The following is a 15728-nucleotide window of genomic DNA, read 5'->3' as shown; positions in this document are numbered from 1 at the left end:
TAGTGACTTCCGCCATATCAGCGAAGTGGGACCCACCGATACCTCAACCATCGTCACTTCACCTGTATCATGGTCACATTTGAGTTTGAGTGCATGCATTTAGTTGTGTAAATTTCCTTTTACATGGACTTGAGAAAAAGAAAAATCCATGACCACCCCAACCTGAAATGGCAGCTATCTTTTTTGAGTAATGTTGCTGAAAGTTTGAACTTTCATTGTTACAAACTCTGATGAACTGATTGCTACTATACATAATTACGCAGGTGAGAGTACCCACTGCAAACTTTTCCTCTTTATCTCAAAAATTTTGTTGTTAATTCATATTCGTGACCAGGAAAACGTCTACTGGTGAGTTGAATCCTAAAATCATCCATTGTCTTGACACATTAGTGTTCACTACACTGCAACTCAACACAATTGCTGAGGTAAGACTAGCCAGCAAGCGGATTGGCGTGTATTGTCACACGATTGAGCCTAATCTCTGCAAGAGGTCGATCACCCGGTCCCGTTTGAGTCTGCATAAACAGAATGCAGCTCCATAATGTTAAACATGGTAGAAAACCTACTGAATAAACAAGCAATTGCAGCTGAAGTAGATATGGAATTGTATATGTGAAACGGAGATAGAAAAGAAAATGAAATTGGGTTCTACAAAACTATTAACTTAGGAGTCAGGTTGAATGTCTTTCTTTGTTGTATCCCACCACTTTAGAACCCAAATTTTCCCTACTCTTTGGGGTCTTTAAATCCTATTTATCAAGATAAAGGCCAACTGAATATGAGCCAAATAAAATTGCATCACACAGGATATAATAGGCCAAACGTCAGACCAAGGTTAATCACACTGGCTAGCCAGGATATGTCAACACAGAAAGCCATGTGGACAAAGATAAAGAGTTTGCATGAAAAATTAAATCATAACAATAATTGTCCCCAAGACATTCTAATTCAAAGAGAATTAGGCAGGGAATATGACTGTATGCTAGCACAACATACCTTTTCCATGATATCCAGGACTTCAAAACCATGGATCACTTTGCCGAACACAGTGTATAATCCATTGAGATGTGGCTGCTTTGCATAAGATATGAAGAATTGGCTCCCATTAGTATTAGGACCACTATTAGCCATTGACAATATACCCCTTGCATTATGCTGTGAAAAGACAAAGCTTTCTCAAAATTAGCATGTCCACATCTATATCCTAACACACAGAAGGTTCACAACCAATGAGCTACTCAATGTATGGCAAGCAGTAAAAATATTATATCTTGTAACGGAATATTGAGACTTTGCTTTATCAGCGCTTGAAATGGACAGAAATTTGCAGAGTTTGAAAAGCATAATTATACCAAAACACTTGGGGTTGTTACCTTGGTTTCAAGGTAAAGTTGGAAGAAAGCTAGAGGAAGGGTGGGAGTAATAGAAGCAAAATTTCAAACTCAAATAATGTGACTACATAACAAACAACGTAGCACACAAGGCGCAACCAAGCAAAGTTAGACTCCATTTAGTAAGATTCAAACTTGGACATCAAGGATCGTGGAAGAGCATAAGCAAGCCACAGTGGAAAGAAAAAAAGCTCACCGGTTTTCTTAATACAGCAGGCTAACATGCATAAGAAGCTAGCATGAAAGAAGAGATATCTTCTCATCACCCCCAGCCACTCCCTCCTACTCTTAAGTGGGTACAAGTTGGTGACTAAATTTTCTCAAAACACGTTGAGAGATTGCACGAGCTAAAGTTTGCAGTTTAAAAGTTAATTGTTGCATTAGGCATTAGCTTAACATACCTTGAGGGATTCTCTAATCTCATCATTGAACTTCTTGCCCCATATGCTTGTTCCCCCTTTGCCAGTTCCTGTTGGGTCTCCGCCTTGAATCATAAAACCTTTAATATTCCTGTGAAATATAGTCCCATCATAATAGCCACTGGCACATAGTGCTAAAAAGTTCTGCATTCAAATGAAAGATTACTATTATTAACATAGACAATAGTAAGAAACGAGAAGTGATGAAAAACTTCATAACAAAAACAGTTCATTAAATCAAATGCAACAGGAAAATATGCACCATATGGGGTGAAACGGGTGTCTCTTATAATTAAATTATGCAAAACGTTATATTGAAAAAAGCTAGTGAAAACCATATCCATAGGTATAGCTTTACCTATACAGAATTATACAAAGCTGATACAGTAAAAAGTTAAAGAAGTCTCTTCAACAAATAACAGGAAAAATAACACAATCATAATCTCCAAAATCTACAAAAAATTTGTCTCCAATTTCATAAATTTAGGGCCAAATAAAAAACTTCTAAACTTGCTTTCAGGGCACCAATTAATACCAACTCCATCCCCTAAAGCGAACTTCTAGTCATAATCTATATTTTATCATTTCCTCGGTTTCTTTTCTGAAAAGCTTGCAACAGCAGAAGCTTCAGCTACTGTGTGTGTGTGTGTGTGTTTTTTGAGATAAATAAAATTCAACCACTGTAAAGGGGAAAAAATGGGAAAATTTTGTAGGAAATGAGGGTCCTAACCTCTGCTGTTTTAGCGACCTCGTCGCAGAAGATCTCGCACTTGATGTCACCAAGATTTGTGTGCAAAGTAACTGACTGCAACAACAAGAATCGATTAACTGTTAGCACCCATTTTTCTTTATGTTCGATAAAAATCGCACAAAACAGAACTCACCATATTTTCTTTTGGTAAGAATAGGCTCAGAAGTCAGAATCGGAAGTGGATGAGTTCTTTGGGTTGTGCAAGCGTATTTAAATGTCCAATGATTCCCGGTGAGTGTAAACTTCTTCTTCAGGCCCTGGCCTCGAAAGATTCAGGGTTTCTGGGCCTATAGGCTTGAGAATTACGGCGGTTTCTTAAAGATATTTCTGGGCTGCGGTCCGGACTCTGCCTTAGATAAGTCTGAGCCATGTGGGTTCCACGCACCTAGTGGCTTACTCCCCCGGACCCCTGTTGGACTCAGATGCGCTGCGGGCAGTAGGCCAACTTTTTTTTTTTAACTTAGCACTATTTATTTTATCAATTATAATTACAGAAGAAATTTCATATTTATGATTCATCATACTAGCATTATTCATCTTACCATAATACTAAATTATACCCCCACAAAAATAAATTAAGCATAGTAACCGAATCAAATTGTTACTATCAATTTTTTTATTCTTTGGTTATTATTATGATATTACATCAAGGTATAGAAAATTTTCCAGACATACTTAGGCTTCTAATTTTATTTTGCCATCATTTTCTTGTCTAATCATAAACTTCAACGATGTACCTTATTTTTAAAATAAAAAAGAATTTCTAAAATTGTATTTAAAATCATCTTCTCAGATTAAAAGTAAAAAAATTTAATACTATACACATGAACACAGGATACCATAAAGTTTAATACTAACAAGCTGTCGACTAACGTTAAATTTGGCAGCCAGTTTCAACTGACCACAAAAACTTAATAGATCTCAGAGAATTCATGGCCGAATATCTCGCATAATACCGTTTTTAGCATTATGTTCCTTAAAACTTCCGAACACTGTGTCTTAATAATTCTTGGTTCTTTGGGAGGTGGAAAGGTGATAAAGGATCAAGGTTGGTACTACAATACTATGAATAAACAGACGTTCAATGGAAATTTATAACATGGAGTATGTGAAAATAATAGAAGAAGATTCTTGCAATGCTGGGGTTGGATTTGGATTGCCCTTGCAGGAAGAACCCATACCTCAAACCCCTGGCAATGGCAAATCATGGAAGCAGCTGCTATCCTTGATCGCGATTTGCATCTCTTTGGCAATTTTGGCAATACTTGCAATCAAATATATCGGACCATTTGCATTGAGAAAGGTAATTAACTAATCAATCTTACTTCTGCTTGAGGCATATCTGTGTTTCGTGTTCATGTTTATATGTATACGTTATTGTTTTTTGGTTACACAGCAGGTTGTTGTCCCTGTGATAAAATGGGAGGCAGTTATGTTTAACAGTTTCGAGCTCGTAATTATAATCTTTGCTTCATTAGTTCTATTCCCAATCCTATGTCTGCCCTCTACACCTTCTATGTGGGTGGCTGGGATGACCTTTGGCTATGGAAATGGATTCCTGCTAGTCATGGCTGGGGTATCTGTTGGTGTATCATTAACTTATTTTCTTGGTTCTATCTTTCACAGGAAAATTCATGTGAGTTTTACTATTCTTTCCATCTCCTCTTCTTCCTGGATAATTTATATAACTGCAGGTATTCATTTTGTTTCTACTTTTTTTGTACTTCAGAGGTTGTTAGAGAGACATCCAAAGCATGCTTCTATACTTAGACTAGCCGGAGAAGGAAACTGGTTTCATCAATTTCAAGCTGTCACCCTGATTAGAATCTCCCCGTTGCCTTATATTATATTTAACTATGCTGTTGTGGCTACCAATGTCAACTATAGTCCTTACTTGTTGGGGACATTGGTGGGCATGGTGCCTGAAGTTTTTATTGCACTCTACAGGTTGGCTCCTCCTCCGTTCCATGTCTGTAAACTACAGCTAGCTAGGTCCATGTTTTCTTCTGTTTTCCTCCTGTAACTTGGAACTGAAATTCTGTTTTGCAGTGGGATTTTGATACGCTCCATTGCAGAGGCAACACAAGATAAGAGAACTCTTTCGACCAGACAGATAATATTCAACATTGTTGGGTTCTGTGCATCCCTGATGGCTACAGTTTTCATCGGCATTTACACGAAGAGGCGACTTGATCAGCAACATGAGGAAGAGCTGATATCAGATTAATTTCATTTTCATGTGAGTTGAAGCTTGATAAATTTGTAGGGCAAATTCAGATCAGAGCTTCGTATCTTATTCAAGTTCCATTCCTTGTAGGACAATCTTGTACTAACTACAGACGCTCTTCATTCATCTGGAGGATGATACAGGTCTGGAGATGAGGTATGCGTGCAAAAATTTCATTGGTTTGAGGGAGAAGCAGAAGTTGGAGGAACAAACAGCAATGGAAATTGTGTTTGACAGGGATCAGAGATCTCTTCTATGCAAAGTAAATGAAGGAAGAAAGGGACTTCATGAAGACAAGTAACAGCACTCTTTCGATCCTTAATCTTAACATCGAAAGCAGAGAGAAGCCAAACTATGTGAATTTGATTATTAAAAGGATATTTTCTATTAGCAAAGAGGGGAAAAGGAAAAGATTTTGTCTAGCAATGTATATATTATACTTCGTACTCCATTTGTAAGTGAATATGGAAAATATGACACAATAATCAAAAAATAAAGAAAATTTCAACTATGTCTAAGTTGGAATAAAAAATTTATATAGTTATGACTTCAACTGCTGAAGTTATCCATCTTCAAGAATCTCTCTGTGAACATGCATGCATGATGTGCTGCAATACTTGTAATTATACCTGTGAAAGGGAACTTTTCCAGCCAATGATGTATTACAACAGGAGCAGTTAATATCACCAGCTTCTCCACTTTTGGGTCGTGAAGTACTTGATCCAACGGTTGTGCTACTGCCTTGAGCATCGCGGGCAGCAGCAGCTGCTGCTTCAGCTATCCTCCTCTCAGCAGCAGCAGCTCTCTTTTCCCTCTCAACAGCCTGTGCTCTCTTCAGTTCCTCCTGGTTGAGTATAACAAAGGAAAACATTTAGAATAGTCCTTATGATGCTTCATTTGACAAGGTGATTATAGTGAAAAAATAACAGAAAAGAGAGGCTACCTGAAAGGTCAGAAGAGCGAATTAACAAATTCAAACCAAGATGTCACTGATAAAATTCTACTATCATGTACCATATCATGATTAACAAAAAATTTATTCCCACCTCTTTAGAGATCCATGATCCACCAACAGTTTGAGATTGTCCCTTTACAACTGATGGTACGGTGGCCCTGTTGTGTGAAATTGCGGCAGTATTCTGGGATTGGGCAGCCTCAGCCTGAATATTGACATAGCAATTATGTTGAATACCAAATGTGACAAACAACATGAAACTAGAAGAAACGAGGAAAAAAGGAAGCATATCAAAGAAAAAGAGAGAAATATCCTAAAATTAATGATGCAAAATTCTCAGAAGAAGCAATGAAAAACTAACTCCTTTCATATATATTACTACTAATTTTCCTCATAAACATCAACAAATTCAATTCACTTAGAAATCTTCAAAGATAACTTCCAGAAAATAAAAAATTGTAAGTCCCACTTCCCGCCTCCATTCTCCTGCACAGATGCACACAGACAGATAGGAAGACATTCACCTTTATGCATGCACAGACAGCAAATTCAAAATCATTTCCAACCGAATATGCAGCTTAAACAGTAAACAAAGTCAGACATCAAATTAAAAAGCGACATCTGATGAACGCATGTTTTATTTTTCTTAATGTTGGATGCAAGAATTCATTGCCTTAAAAAGAGGAGCCTTTTTTCTTCTTACAATCCTATATTCTTTCTTTTTCTACTTTATTTTCCTTTTTCTTTTTTTTTTTTTTTTGGGGGTGGTGGGGGGTGAGAGGGAGGGGGGAAGAAATGTGGAGCAGGAGTTTGATACATATTTTTCCTCAATATCTGAATTAATTAATAGGGAATATTACCTGAGCTTTCTTTTCTTTGGCTCTACGCAATTTCTTTAGTTCCTTTGCTCTTGCTTTCCTCTTAGCATCTTTCTCTGCCTGAGCAACCATATAGGGAGAGACAAAGACAGTTCATCAGAAGTGGAAATCGAACATAAAGATATCAGCAAATAGAGGACCTAAAGATATCCAAGGAGCAACAACCAAGTTATCCAATGATGAGATGCTCCCCAATTGAGAAGACAAATAATTACAAAAGAATAAATTATAAGAAAAATGGATAAAAATTTTCCAAAAATCTTTCTTTGGTGGGGTGTATGGGTGAAGGAGAGAGAAAACACGTAGCACAATTTGACAATTCGAAGCTAGATCTGGCAGCATAAGACACATGAAGCGACGAAAATGTGCGTCTATTGACTTTAAAAATCTCATGGTTGATAGTTAAAGATGTTTATTCTTTATACAAAGAGAGAAAACATTGATCAATACTCAGCCTGCATAATCCAGAATGTAATTTTACACACAATTCTGTCTTCATATATTCTGGAATATTTGTAGTGTTTTACAATACATAATACCTCATCAGAGGTTAAGGAAATTAATGTGCCAACAAGTCTGATACTGTTATGCTATTAGAACAGCCACAAAATCAAGAAAAAGAAATAAAAAATACCTGCTTAGACGCTTGAGATTCCTCCATTTCTTTAGTTAGGGCACTAGGTACTTTAGCAGCATTCCAATCCCACTTATTGAGGTTTGAGGCCATGAACCGTCTAAAAGTATTCCTGACTTCCTTCTCGTTGGCCAGCATGTATGGGGTTCGCCCTCTTTGATCTTTAATACAAGGATCTAAACCCTCCTCTAAGAGTTCCAACACTTTTTGCGCATTTCCAGATTGTGCTGCTTCATGCAAAGGTGTTGAGGTATAAACTACTTCACTATCACTCTCGCTTGATATAACATCAGATTTTACATTGATTGAAGGATTTTCAGAAGCATCCCTACAGCCTAAACCCTCTTTGCAGGAGTCTTGCTTGCCATTACCGATGGTGCTCCCACTTAACAACACATCTTCTTTGGTGCCTGGTGGAATTTCCTTCTCCTCCTCTTCATAAGCAATATGCGTAAGCTGGTTATATATACGCTTGGCTTCCTTTAAGGTGGGCCTACGAACAGTCAATGGAACATTTCGAACAGCACAGAACTGGTGACTGAAATAAGGTTTATCCCCATTAAAAAGCACATGATGATTGCTCGAAGGAGCATGAATGAAAACACAAGAGGAAGCATCGAAATAAGGCTTCCAAGAAGCAAGCAGCTCTTGAATTTCCTAGAATATTTACAAAACAAGAATCAGTCAATCTTGGAATATTAAGAAAAACCATAAAAAAGTAAATGGCCCTACTCTCAAGCAATGGAAAAGCATAAATTGTGCAGATAAGAATAACTTAAAAGTGTAGATTAGCGATAAAAGATAGCAAAAGGTTGTATTATTTGGAGATGGAAAATATATCAAAGATGGATTAGCTGATTTGTGTTGGTCTGACAAACTCATAAAAATTTACCTAGATAAGTGCAATGATTTATATATAATGTGATGTTAGTGCAACATCTGTCTTTCCTCTAGCTATAGAACTAAAACTAACAGAAATAAACAAGGTTATTAAATTAAAACCATTTTGGTATTTAAAACATCATGTAGGACACAGTCAGGTCATCTTTTACACGGATAGAACTGGAAATCAGAATGGTAACAGCACATTAACAAAAGCAATACGTAAATACCTTCTTCAATGCAAGTTCATTATGCCGCCGGAGTGCAGCTCCAGCAGAATGTGCGGCCTTCCCAGTTGCATCTTTTGATGACTGTTTCTTACCAGCCTTGGCCCTCACCACATATCTACATGATAACAAAAGGGATTAACGCATTAACACACTATATTCCATTAAACAAAGTGATGCTTGCTTTGCTTTCTATTACTAGCATCCTAACAATAACAACAGCACTGAGGACTCTTGATAAAAAATATAATACAGACCTGTGGAATGTTTTGTGAGCTACAACTGAGTTACCGTCAAAGACACAGCCAGCAAAGTGCCCACCACTTGAAAGCAACACAATCCTTAAACGTGTATTATCTCTAGCCTCTTGAATCGAAGTTTTCAATCTCTCAATCACCTCATTTTCTCTCAAACACCCACCATTTTCATTCCATTCTTCTTTATCATTCTCATATGAAATACTTTCCAACTCGTTCATAATTAATGACTTCCAAACTGAAATTCTCTCTCCCGTTTGAAGTCGGATAAACAGCTTCTGCCTAATATTTTCAACTGATCCCCTGTGAGCACAATTGCGCAGATACGCTACCCTGTCAGCTTCATCCTCAGATCCTGAAATACTCGAAACCTCATAGTCTTTGAAAGACTGCGTAGTCAACTCATCAAAATCTTCTTCCTTTACAATATCCTTTCCAGCAATGCTTAATTTTACCTATAATCAAGGAGTAAATCGAAATACTGAATAATTGTTCTCTATCGGCAATTATGTATTAATAGCATCTCGCGGACATTAAAGAGAAAATCTTTCTTTTGAAATAAAATATAGCAAATTGAAAAGAAACAAAAAGGTGAGATATTTACGTTGAAACGATGAACGTCTGATTTGAAGTGGGAGCGCTGATCCTGGAGAGAGTCAAACTCAGCCTTGCAGGTGTTGCAAGTCCATCTAGGCACAGCGACGCCGATCACGGAACTCTTTTCTTCCCCGTCGTCAGCGTTGTTTTGGTTTTCTAGAGAAGAGTTCCCACCAATTGAGAGTGACTCAAAGTCTGAAGTTAAAGAAGGAGAAAGTAAGCGACAAGAATCGAAGAAGTAGGGTGGGAGGTCAAATATTGAACGCTGTCGTTTTTCTAGTAAGCTCGTGGCCGCAGAGGTGACGGGAAGAATCTCACTCGCCATGGCTGCCGATTTTCTTCCTCCTGTTCAGGATTTTGGTGAAGCAGTTTAGTTTCTTGGTTGGCTGAGTTTGCCGATTTGATGTGCTTTCGGATTTTGGACCGGTCGGCCCGATAGAAGGAATATGTCGTTGGGCCTGTGCCCATCGAAACGAAAGCCTTTCCTTTGTTAACGAATATTTTTAGATTGGCATAATGTTTAAATAAAATTTTAAATTATTTAAAAATATTTAAATAAATTTTTGTTTTTTATTATATTTGATTAAATCTCATTCTTTTATTTTTGATTAAATAAGTTCTAACATGTCATGTATCATCAATTATGATATGCTAACATGTCACATCATAATTAATTATAATATTTTAATATGTCACATCAACATTACGTAATATAAAATAATAAATAATATTTTTACTAAGTCAATCATTAATTAAAAGTATTTATTTGATTTAAAATAAAAAATATAAAAATTTATTTGATTTAAAATAAAAATATAAAAACTTGATTAAACATAATAAAAATATAAAAATTTATTTGATTTAAAATAAAAATATAAAAACTTGATTAAATGTAATAAAAATATAAAAATTTAAAAGTATTAAAAAAAACATGAATTATCTGTGTTTATAATCTTAAATCAGTTAATTTTATTAATTATAATAAAATTAAAACTGATTGAATTATCAATATCTATGTTTCTTTTTTTCAAATTACTCTAAAAAATTGAATTAATCAAAATTCGGAACTTACTTACACACTTTTATGTACGACATTTTGAAGTTGTTCATAGTAGCTCACCGACAAAATGGCAATGGAGGTTGTGTAGCTTTATCATAGGAGTGGGTGCCATCATTGCTCATCCTAAACTTATGTGTGTTTTCTCTCGCACCCAAAACAATCAAAGTTTTCAGTGCACATGCCACGTGTCTTTAAAAATTATTCTTGCCTTCTCACCTGGACAATAACTTCCTGATAAGCGTTTGACTTTGGAGATAATGTTCAACTCAACGATTTAACTGGCATTAATCATACTGAACATATTTTGTGCAACTGCGGTGAGGTTATTGTGTTCATCGTATTGCCATCACATCGGCACCAGTAAGGCTTACCGTTGGAAGCCCATTTGAGTGTTTTGTCACCGTACTCTTTATGCAGCCGGCCCGACGAATGTGCGGTGAAACCCCAGTTTTGACACCCCACCCGTTACTTTTTTCTTTTTCTTCACTAAGTTTCGGATATGACAAGGTCAAATGCGTTAGAACAACCCACTAGGCTTCTCAGTGCCGGGGAAGATTTTTCATGGTTTAAAGCCTGACGGAATTGGGTCAGGAAACACGAGAGAGAATTGGCTTTCCGGACGTGGCAGTGCAATTCATTCAATCCCGTATCCACTCTACACCCCGAAACTTGCAAGAATTGGGTCAGGAAACACGAGAGAGAATTGGCTTTCCGGACGTGGCAGTGCAATTCATTCAATCCCGTATCCACTCCACACCCCGACACTTGCAAGAATAAAAAACGTTTCGGGCCCAGAACAGGACCACTCACAGCTTTCCTACTGGCACAACATTGAAGGCTCTCACTCTCCCATTTACGTCCAGAAATTGCAGCATTTGGAACAACAATATTTGCCAGAAATAAAACCCCACTCTATTTCTATGGGCGTGGGGGACATGGACCAGACATAAAAACCCAAATCTTTTTAAAATCCATGGTCCCTACAGAATTGAAAAGTGGAGCCATCCACGTGCGCTAACAGTCCCCATTCCTAATTCTCACTTCCATCACAGTAGCTAATTGCAATAATCCAATCTAATCCTTAAACCTCACAGCAAAAATTGATTAAATAAACAAACACTAAGGAAAATGTAATTAATACAAAGAAAAAAAATGTTTAGGTGAAAACACCGTGCCAGTATTCCGCTTCACACCCAGTTGCTGCCAAAGTCCGCAGCTGCGTCTCACCTTCCCTCTCAATTCCCAACACCCCATTAATTAAAAATCCAAAATAAATTAAAAATAAAAAACCCTCTCTAAATAACAACTCGAAGAAAAAAAAAACTAATAAGAAAAGAACAAATTAACAGACCGGCATAATTACGGTTCAGGACAAGAGAGCCGAGAAAACGACAGTGGCAAAGACAGTGAAAATAACAGTGCGCAACAGAGGAGCACTCACGTGACCAGCAGAATTATCCGAGGTGCTGTTCTCTGACGAACCAGCTGGCCCTTCGGCCGGTGATCCGGCGGGAGTTTCCGTTGGTGGAGCTGGTGGTGAAGCGGCCAGCGGCGATGGTGCTTCGGATGCTGGAGCTGGACTTGGAGACACAGATGGTGTCGGTGAAGGAGAAGAATTTGGCTCCGGGGCAGGTGCTGGGGATGGAGACTTGCCGAATAACTCAGAAGGAAGCAAGACGTTGTCGACGGTGAAAATGACAACTGGTGGTGAGTCGAAAACCGCTTCGGCGACTCTGGATGAGCCAACTCCAGTATGAAGAGTGACAGAGTCGCCGGCTGTCGTAACTTTCAGATGGAACTTTCCAGCACCGCTTGTGGCCAATGTATTGAGCGGATCTTTCGTCGTCTTCAATGTCCCCTTAGGCTTGTACTCTGGCGAGGCGTGGTACTGTAGAAGCGTGACTTGATCGGAATTCGTGAGCTTGCTCAGATCAGGAACACCTTCGGCTTTAAAAGCTTCATCAGACGGCGCAAAAATGGTCAAACCTTTATCAAGCGCGGACTCATAAGTCTTAAGCACGCCGCTGCTGATAAGCAAACTAGCAAAAGTCTTGCAGCCTGCTTTTTCGAGCAAACCGGTGATGTTGACGTCGGAAGCCGACGGGGCAGGAGCAGTTAAAATCCCCGGAGCAATAATCGGAGCGCTGATCTCAATGATAGAGATGTTGTAGGGAATCTGCTTAACGGACTTGGTGTAAGAGGAGTCGAGTTTGGACCCGGGAATGGCGGAGCCGAAGGCGACTTTTCCACCTTGGAGATCGGTGATGTTGACAAAACCCAGGTTTCCAGGGGCATTTCCGGTGGTTTGGTAAAGAGTGGTAGTGAGGGTAGTGCCCTTAGAGATTTGGTGGAGCTTTTGCGGGTCATAGTAGTCTAGAAGAACGTGAAGGCTAAGGATGTTTTTGATGACGGAAAGGGGATGTTTGGCCGTGAGGGCAGACATGGCCCCATTGCTGAGGACAAGGCAAGTGATTGTTTCTCTGCTGTTGATCTCATCGGCTAGCTTTGTTTGGGAGAGGAAGCTGTTGTAAACAGAGTAATCCGGGAAGCCTTCGAGAATGGCAGTAATATTGTGGGCATGGGCTGTAATAGCAACTAAAGAGAGTGTGAAAAGGAAGAGGTTGAGTGGGTGAAATGCGCCCATCGTGAACGTTGAAGAGATCGGCGGAGCTCAGCCAGTTAAGAAGCAGAGAGTGAGAGTCCGTGTGGAAGAACAAAGAAGAGCTAAAAAGGAATGATTTTGGAGGAGGGCTGAAGAGAGGGTTAGGATTTTAACCAGGGTTCAGTTAGTTGGAAAGGATGGGGCCACGTGAAGGGGGGCAGGCGTGCTTTGGTCACAGCTGGAAATGTGAAGGGTTTTGCGGGTGAAATGCTTGTATGCATATTTTTCTCCTTTTCTGGAGGTGAATTGACAAGAATGGACGTCGGCTTTTCGATTATGCCATCATTGAAGCTATCCGTTACGATGGTAATGACTGATGATTGGTGAAAACGGGCATATAACGGCTATTAACCCAAAGGACGTGCCGTCGCTTTGCCTGGTTACTCGTCGACGTTGGTTCAACCAATGGTCTATGCGTGGTTGAGTTTGAACTTTCGAAACTTCATCTGAAGATGAAATCCATCTGGACCTGCCTGCTGTGAAGAAGTTCGAACCCTACCTAAATTGGCAACGGAAGAGAACATTTATAACGGGAGTCTGCTTCTTAGTTCTCAATACTTACCCCTTACTATAGTATTAAATTATTATTCATGATCAACTAAAACATTATCATATTATTATTTATTTATTTACTTTTAATAAGTACTTTCCTATCCAAAAAAATTAATTACTTATTTATTCTGGAATCCATTTTTTATAACTATGAAATTATGATCTGACGGGTTAACTTTTATGAATCGTTGAATTTTAATTTACTAACATCTCGACTAAAAGTTTTGAAAATAATTCTTTTCTCATGAGTTTTAAAAATAATAATAAACAGTTAATTTAAAATGTAATATTAATTGATGATAATAAAATCATTTTCATTCAATGTGAGTGATAATTTGTGACTGTTTTAATTTTACGGTAAACAAATTTCATGATTTTTTATTTATATTTAATACACTATCTGTTTATAAATTTTATACATTATCAATAAATCAAATGTGATCGTGTTATTAATAAATAAATTTAAAAATTATAAATTTTAAACAAATATATTCATAAATTTAAAATTTTATCTTTACATATTTACAAAGGGAAGTGATACTATGTAATTGAGTGATAGTGTTTACATAAAACACATTAACAATTTATGGAATATAATACAACTAATAGTATTAATAGATCATAGCAAAGTGATTTATCAAAAGAATTTTTTTATTTATATTTAATACATTATCGATTTATAAATTTTATATATTTGTAATAAATCAAATATTATCTTATTATTAATAAATAAATTTAAAAGTTAACATTTTTTTTAAAAATATTTTAAATCAAAACAAATAAATTTTTATATTGAAAATTTTTTAAATATTTACTTTTCCACATATATAAAATGATATTCTGATATTAAATGATAAAGACAGTGACAGTGTTCACTTAGTTTATGGAATATAAATCCTTTTTATTAATGAAATTGATGCCAGCAAAGCAATCACGATTGATCCAGAGGATTCCCCTTTTATAAGCTTGTACCCCACGCCACTTCCCACACCCCAGCCATAATCTTCAGATTCCCTCAGTCATCAATATTCTGCAACTTAATTTGTCCTTTTGGTCTCTTGTTTGCGTGGCCCTCAGCATCTCATAAACATAATGTTCTTCCCTTTACTAAAAAAAAGAAAACATCTATCAGCCTTCTCTTTTACCAATAGTGCATAACTTCAATGCTAGCTACCATCCTTTTTCATTTCAATTCTGTCAATAGACTAAACTATAATAGTAGCAGACAAACAATCATTCCTTCTCCTCATTTCCATTTTCTTTTTTATTTCCGTAAATTTTACTGACATTTTCTTTAGAGGTTAACCTATGAATTTTATATAGTAAAATTATAAATATATCTTAAAATGTGAATAAATAACTTAATTTTAAATTAAAAATATTTTAACGTTTTTAGTAGACGAAATTAAACGAATAACTTTATGAGAACAAAAATTATTCATAAAATACAGACTGAGGAAAAAGAAATCACAATATGATTTAGAAAAAACTCAAATGCGTTAATTAATCAGGCTTTTAACTCTGCAGGTGAACTTTAATGTCTCCTACTCTTATCCTTTTGGGGGTTAGACTTTTTTAGAGTAACATGAAGTTGTTTTAGGGGCAATAATGCAGTTACTGATGGGGGCATCTTTGCATGCCTCAAATTGAAGCAAGGCAATCAAATCCCTTTCAGCTGTAAACAAACGAGCACAATAAGAATATCAATTTCTCACCTTTTTTCTTCTTTTCCTTCCCGTGCGGTGAGAAAGTGAATGATAATATATATATATTTCTTCATTCACAAGATTTAACCTTTTGACAAAACTAAAGTGGCAACTTACATTTTTCACCTGCTGACATATGTCCCTTTAGCATCAACGCAAGGGCCGGGTGATTGCAAAGGTAATTTATGGATTAAGATATATATTTAATTAAGTTATTATATATTTTTTAAACAAATAAAATTTTATGTTATTATTTAAAATGAAATTTGTCATGTTATATCATGATAAGAGTAGAGTGTGAGATTGTTACATGACTATTTCATCATATTACATCATTATTTATTGTAATAAGTGAATAAGTCACATTAGTATTATATAATATAAAAAAAAAATTATCATCTTTACTAATAAAATAATTAATAAAGGCGTGTTCAACATAAAATGAAAATGTAAGAGATCAATTAAATGTAATAAAAAATTAAAGATTGATTTATTTATTTTTATAATTTGAGAATTTTTAGATATTATAC

At 36.6% G+C, this 15728-nt stretch overlaps 3 protein-coding genes across 4 annotated transcripts; all 3 read right to left on the bottom strand.

Moving 5' to 3' along the window:
• Positions 1–163: 163 nt before the first annotated feature.
• On the bottom strand, positions 164–2869 carry LOC18614279 (Cyclophilin-like peptidyl-prolyl cis-trans isomerase family protein). Of its 2 annotated transcripts, none has more exons than XM_007051960.3 (5): positions 2695–2869; positions 2541–2615; positions 1793–1954; positions 997–1071; positions 164–515 (listed from the first exon to the last, which is right to left on the bottom strand). In XM_007051960.3, exons 1-5 carry the CDS (start codon positions 2695–2697, stop codon positions 432–434), a joined length of 399 nt encoding a protein of 132 aa, XP_007052022.1. In that variant the 5' UTR covers positions 2698–2869; the 3' UTR covers positions 164–431. The 2 variants fall into 2 exon arrangements, with proteins under 2 accessions (XP_007052022.1, XP_007052021.1); XM_007051959.3 differs by having other exon boundaries at positions 997–1155; positions 2695–2858.
• A 2280-nt stretch (positions 2870–5149) lies between these two features.
• Positions 5150–9613, bottom strand: LOC18614277 (zinc finger protein-like protein). Its single transcript, XM_018114346.2, has 7 exons — positions 9226–9613; positions 8622–9076; positions 8368–8482; positions 7256–7912; positions 6604–6681; positions 5835–5948; positions 5150–5632 (listed from the first exon to the last, which is right to left on the bottom strand). Exons 1-7 carry the CDS (start codon positions 9541–9543, stop codon positions 5351–5353), a joined length of 2019 nt encoding a protein of 672 aa, XP_017969835.2. The 5' UTR covers positions 9544–9613; the 3' UTR covers positions 5150–5350.
• Positions 9614–11378: 1765 nt separating this feature from the next.
• Positions 11379–13322, bottom strand: LOC18614276 (fasciclin-like arabinogalactan protein 8). The gene has a single exon (XM_007051956.3). It carries the CDS (start codon positions 12920–12922, stop codon positions 11645–11647), a length of 1278 nt encoding a protein of 425 aa, XP_007052018.1. The 5' UTR covers positions 12923–13322; the 3' UTR covers positions 11379–11644.
• Between the last annotated feature and the right edge of the window lie 2406 nt (positions 13323–15728).

Source organism: Theobroma cacao, chromosome 1 (genome assembly GCF_053813885.1).
Source record: "Theobroma cacao isolate CCN51 chromosome 1, ASM5381388v1, whole genome shotgun sequence".
Lineage (NCBI taxonomy): Eukaryota > Viridiplantae > Streptophyta > Magnoliopsida > Malvales > Malvaceae > Theobroma > Theobroma cacao.
Note: the sequence above shows the minus strand (reverse complement) of the source record. Positions and strands in the feature narration are given on the sequence as shown.

What these genes read in the sequence shown, in the direction of transcription:
- LOC18614279 (XM_007051959.3), bottom strand. An exon ending in AGGTCGCTAAAACAGCAGAG is followed by an intron (nt 1,955 to 2,540) that starts GTTAGGACCCTC and finishes ATTTGAATGCAG; the next exon opens with AACTTTTTAGCACTATGTGC. An exon ending in AGATTAGAGAATCCCTCAAG is followed by an intron (nt 1,156 to 1,792) that starts GTATGTTAAGCT and finishes GTCTTTTCACAG; the next exon opens with CATAATGCAAGGGGTATATT.
- LOC18614277 (XM_018114346.2), bottom strand. Translation starts at nt 9,543, where the DNA reads ATGGCGAGTGAGATTCTTCCCGTCACCTCTGCGGCCACGAGCTTACTA. An exon ending in GCTCACAAAACATTCCACAG is followed by an intron (nt 8,483 to 8,621) that starts GTCTGTATTATA and finishes GTTATCATGTAG; the next exon opens with ATATGTGGTGAGGGCCAAGG. An exon ending in CCAAAGAAAAGAAAGCTCAG is followed by an intron (nt 5,949 to 6,603) that starts GTAATATTCCCT and finishes GTCAATATTCAG; the next exon opens with GCTGAGGCTGCCCAATCCCA.
- LOC18614276 (XM_007051956.3), bottom strand. Translation starts at nt 12,922, where the DNA reads ATGGGCGCATTTCACCCACTCAACCTCTTCCTTTTCACACTCTCTTTA.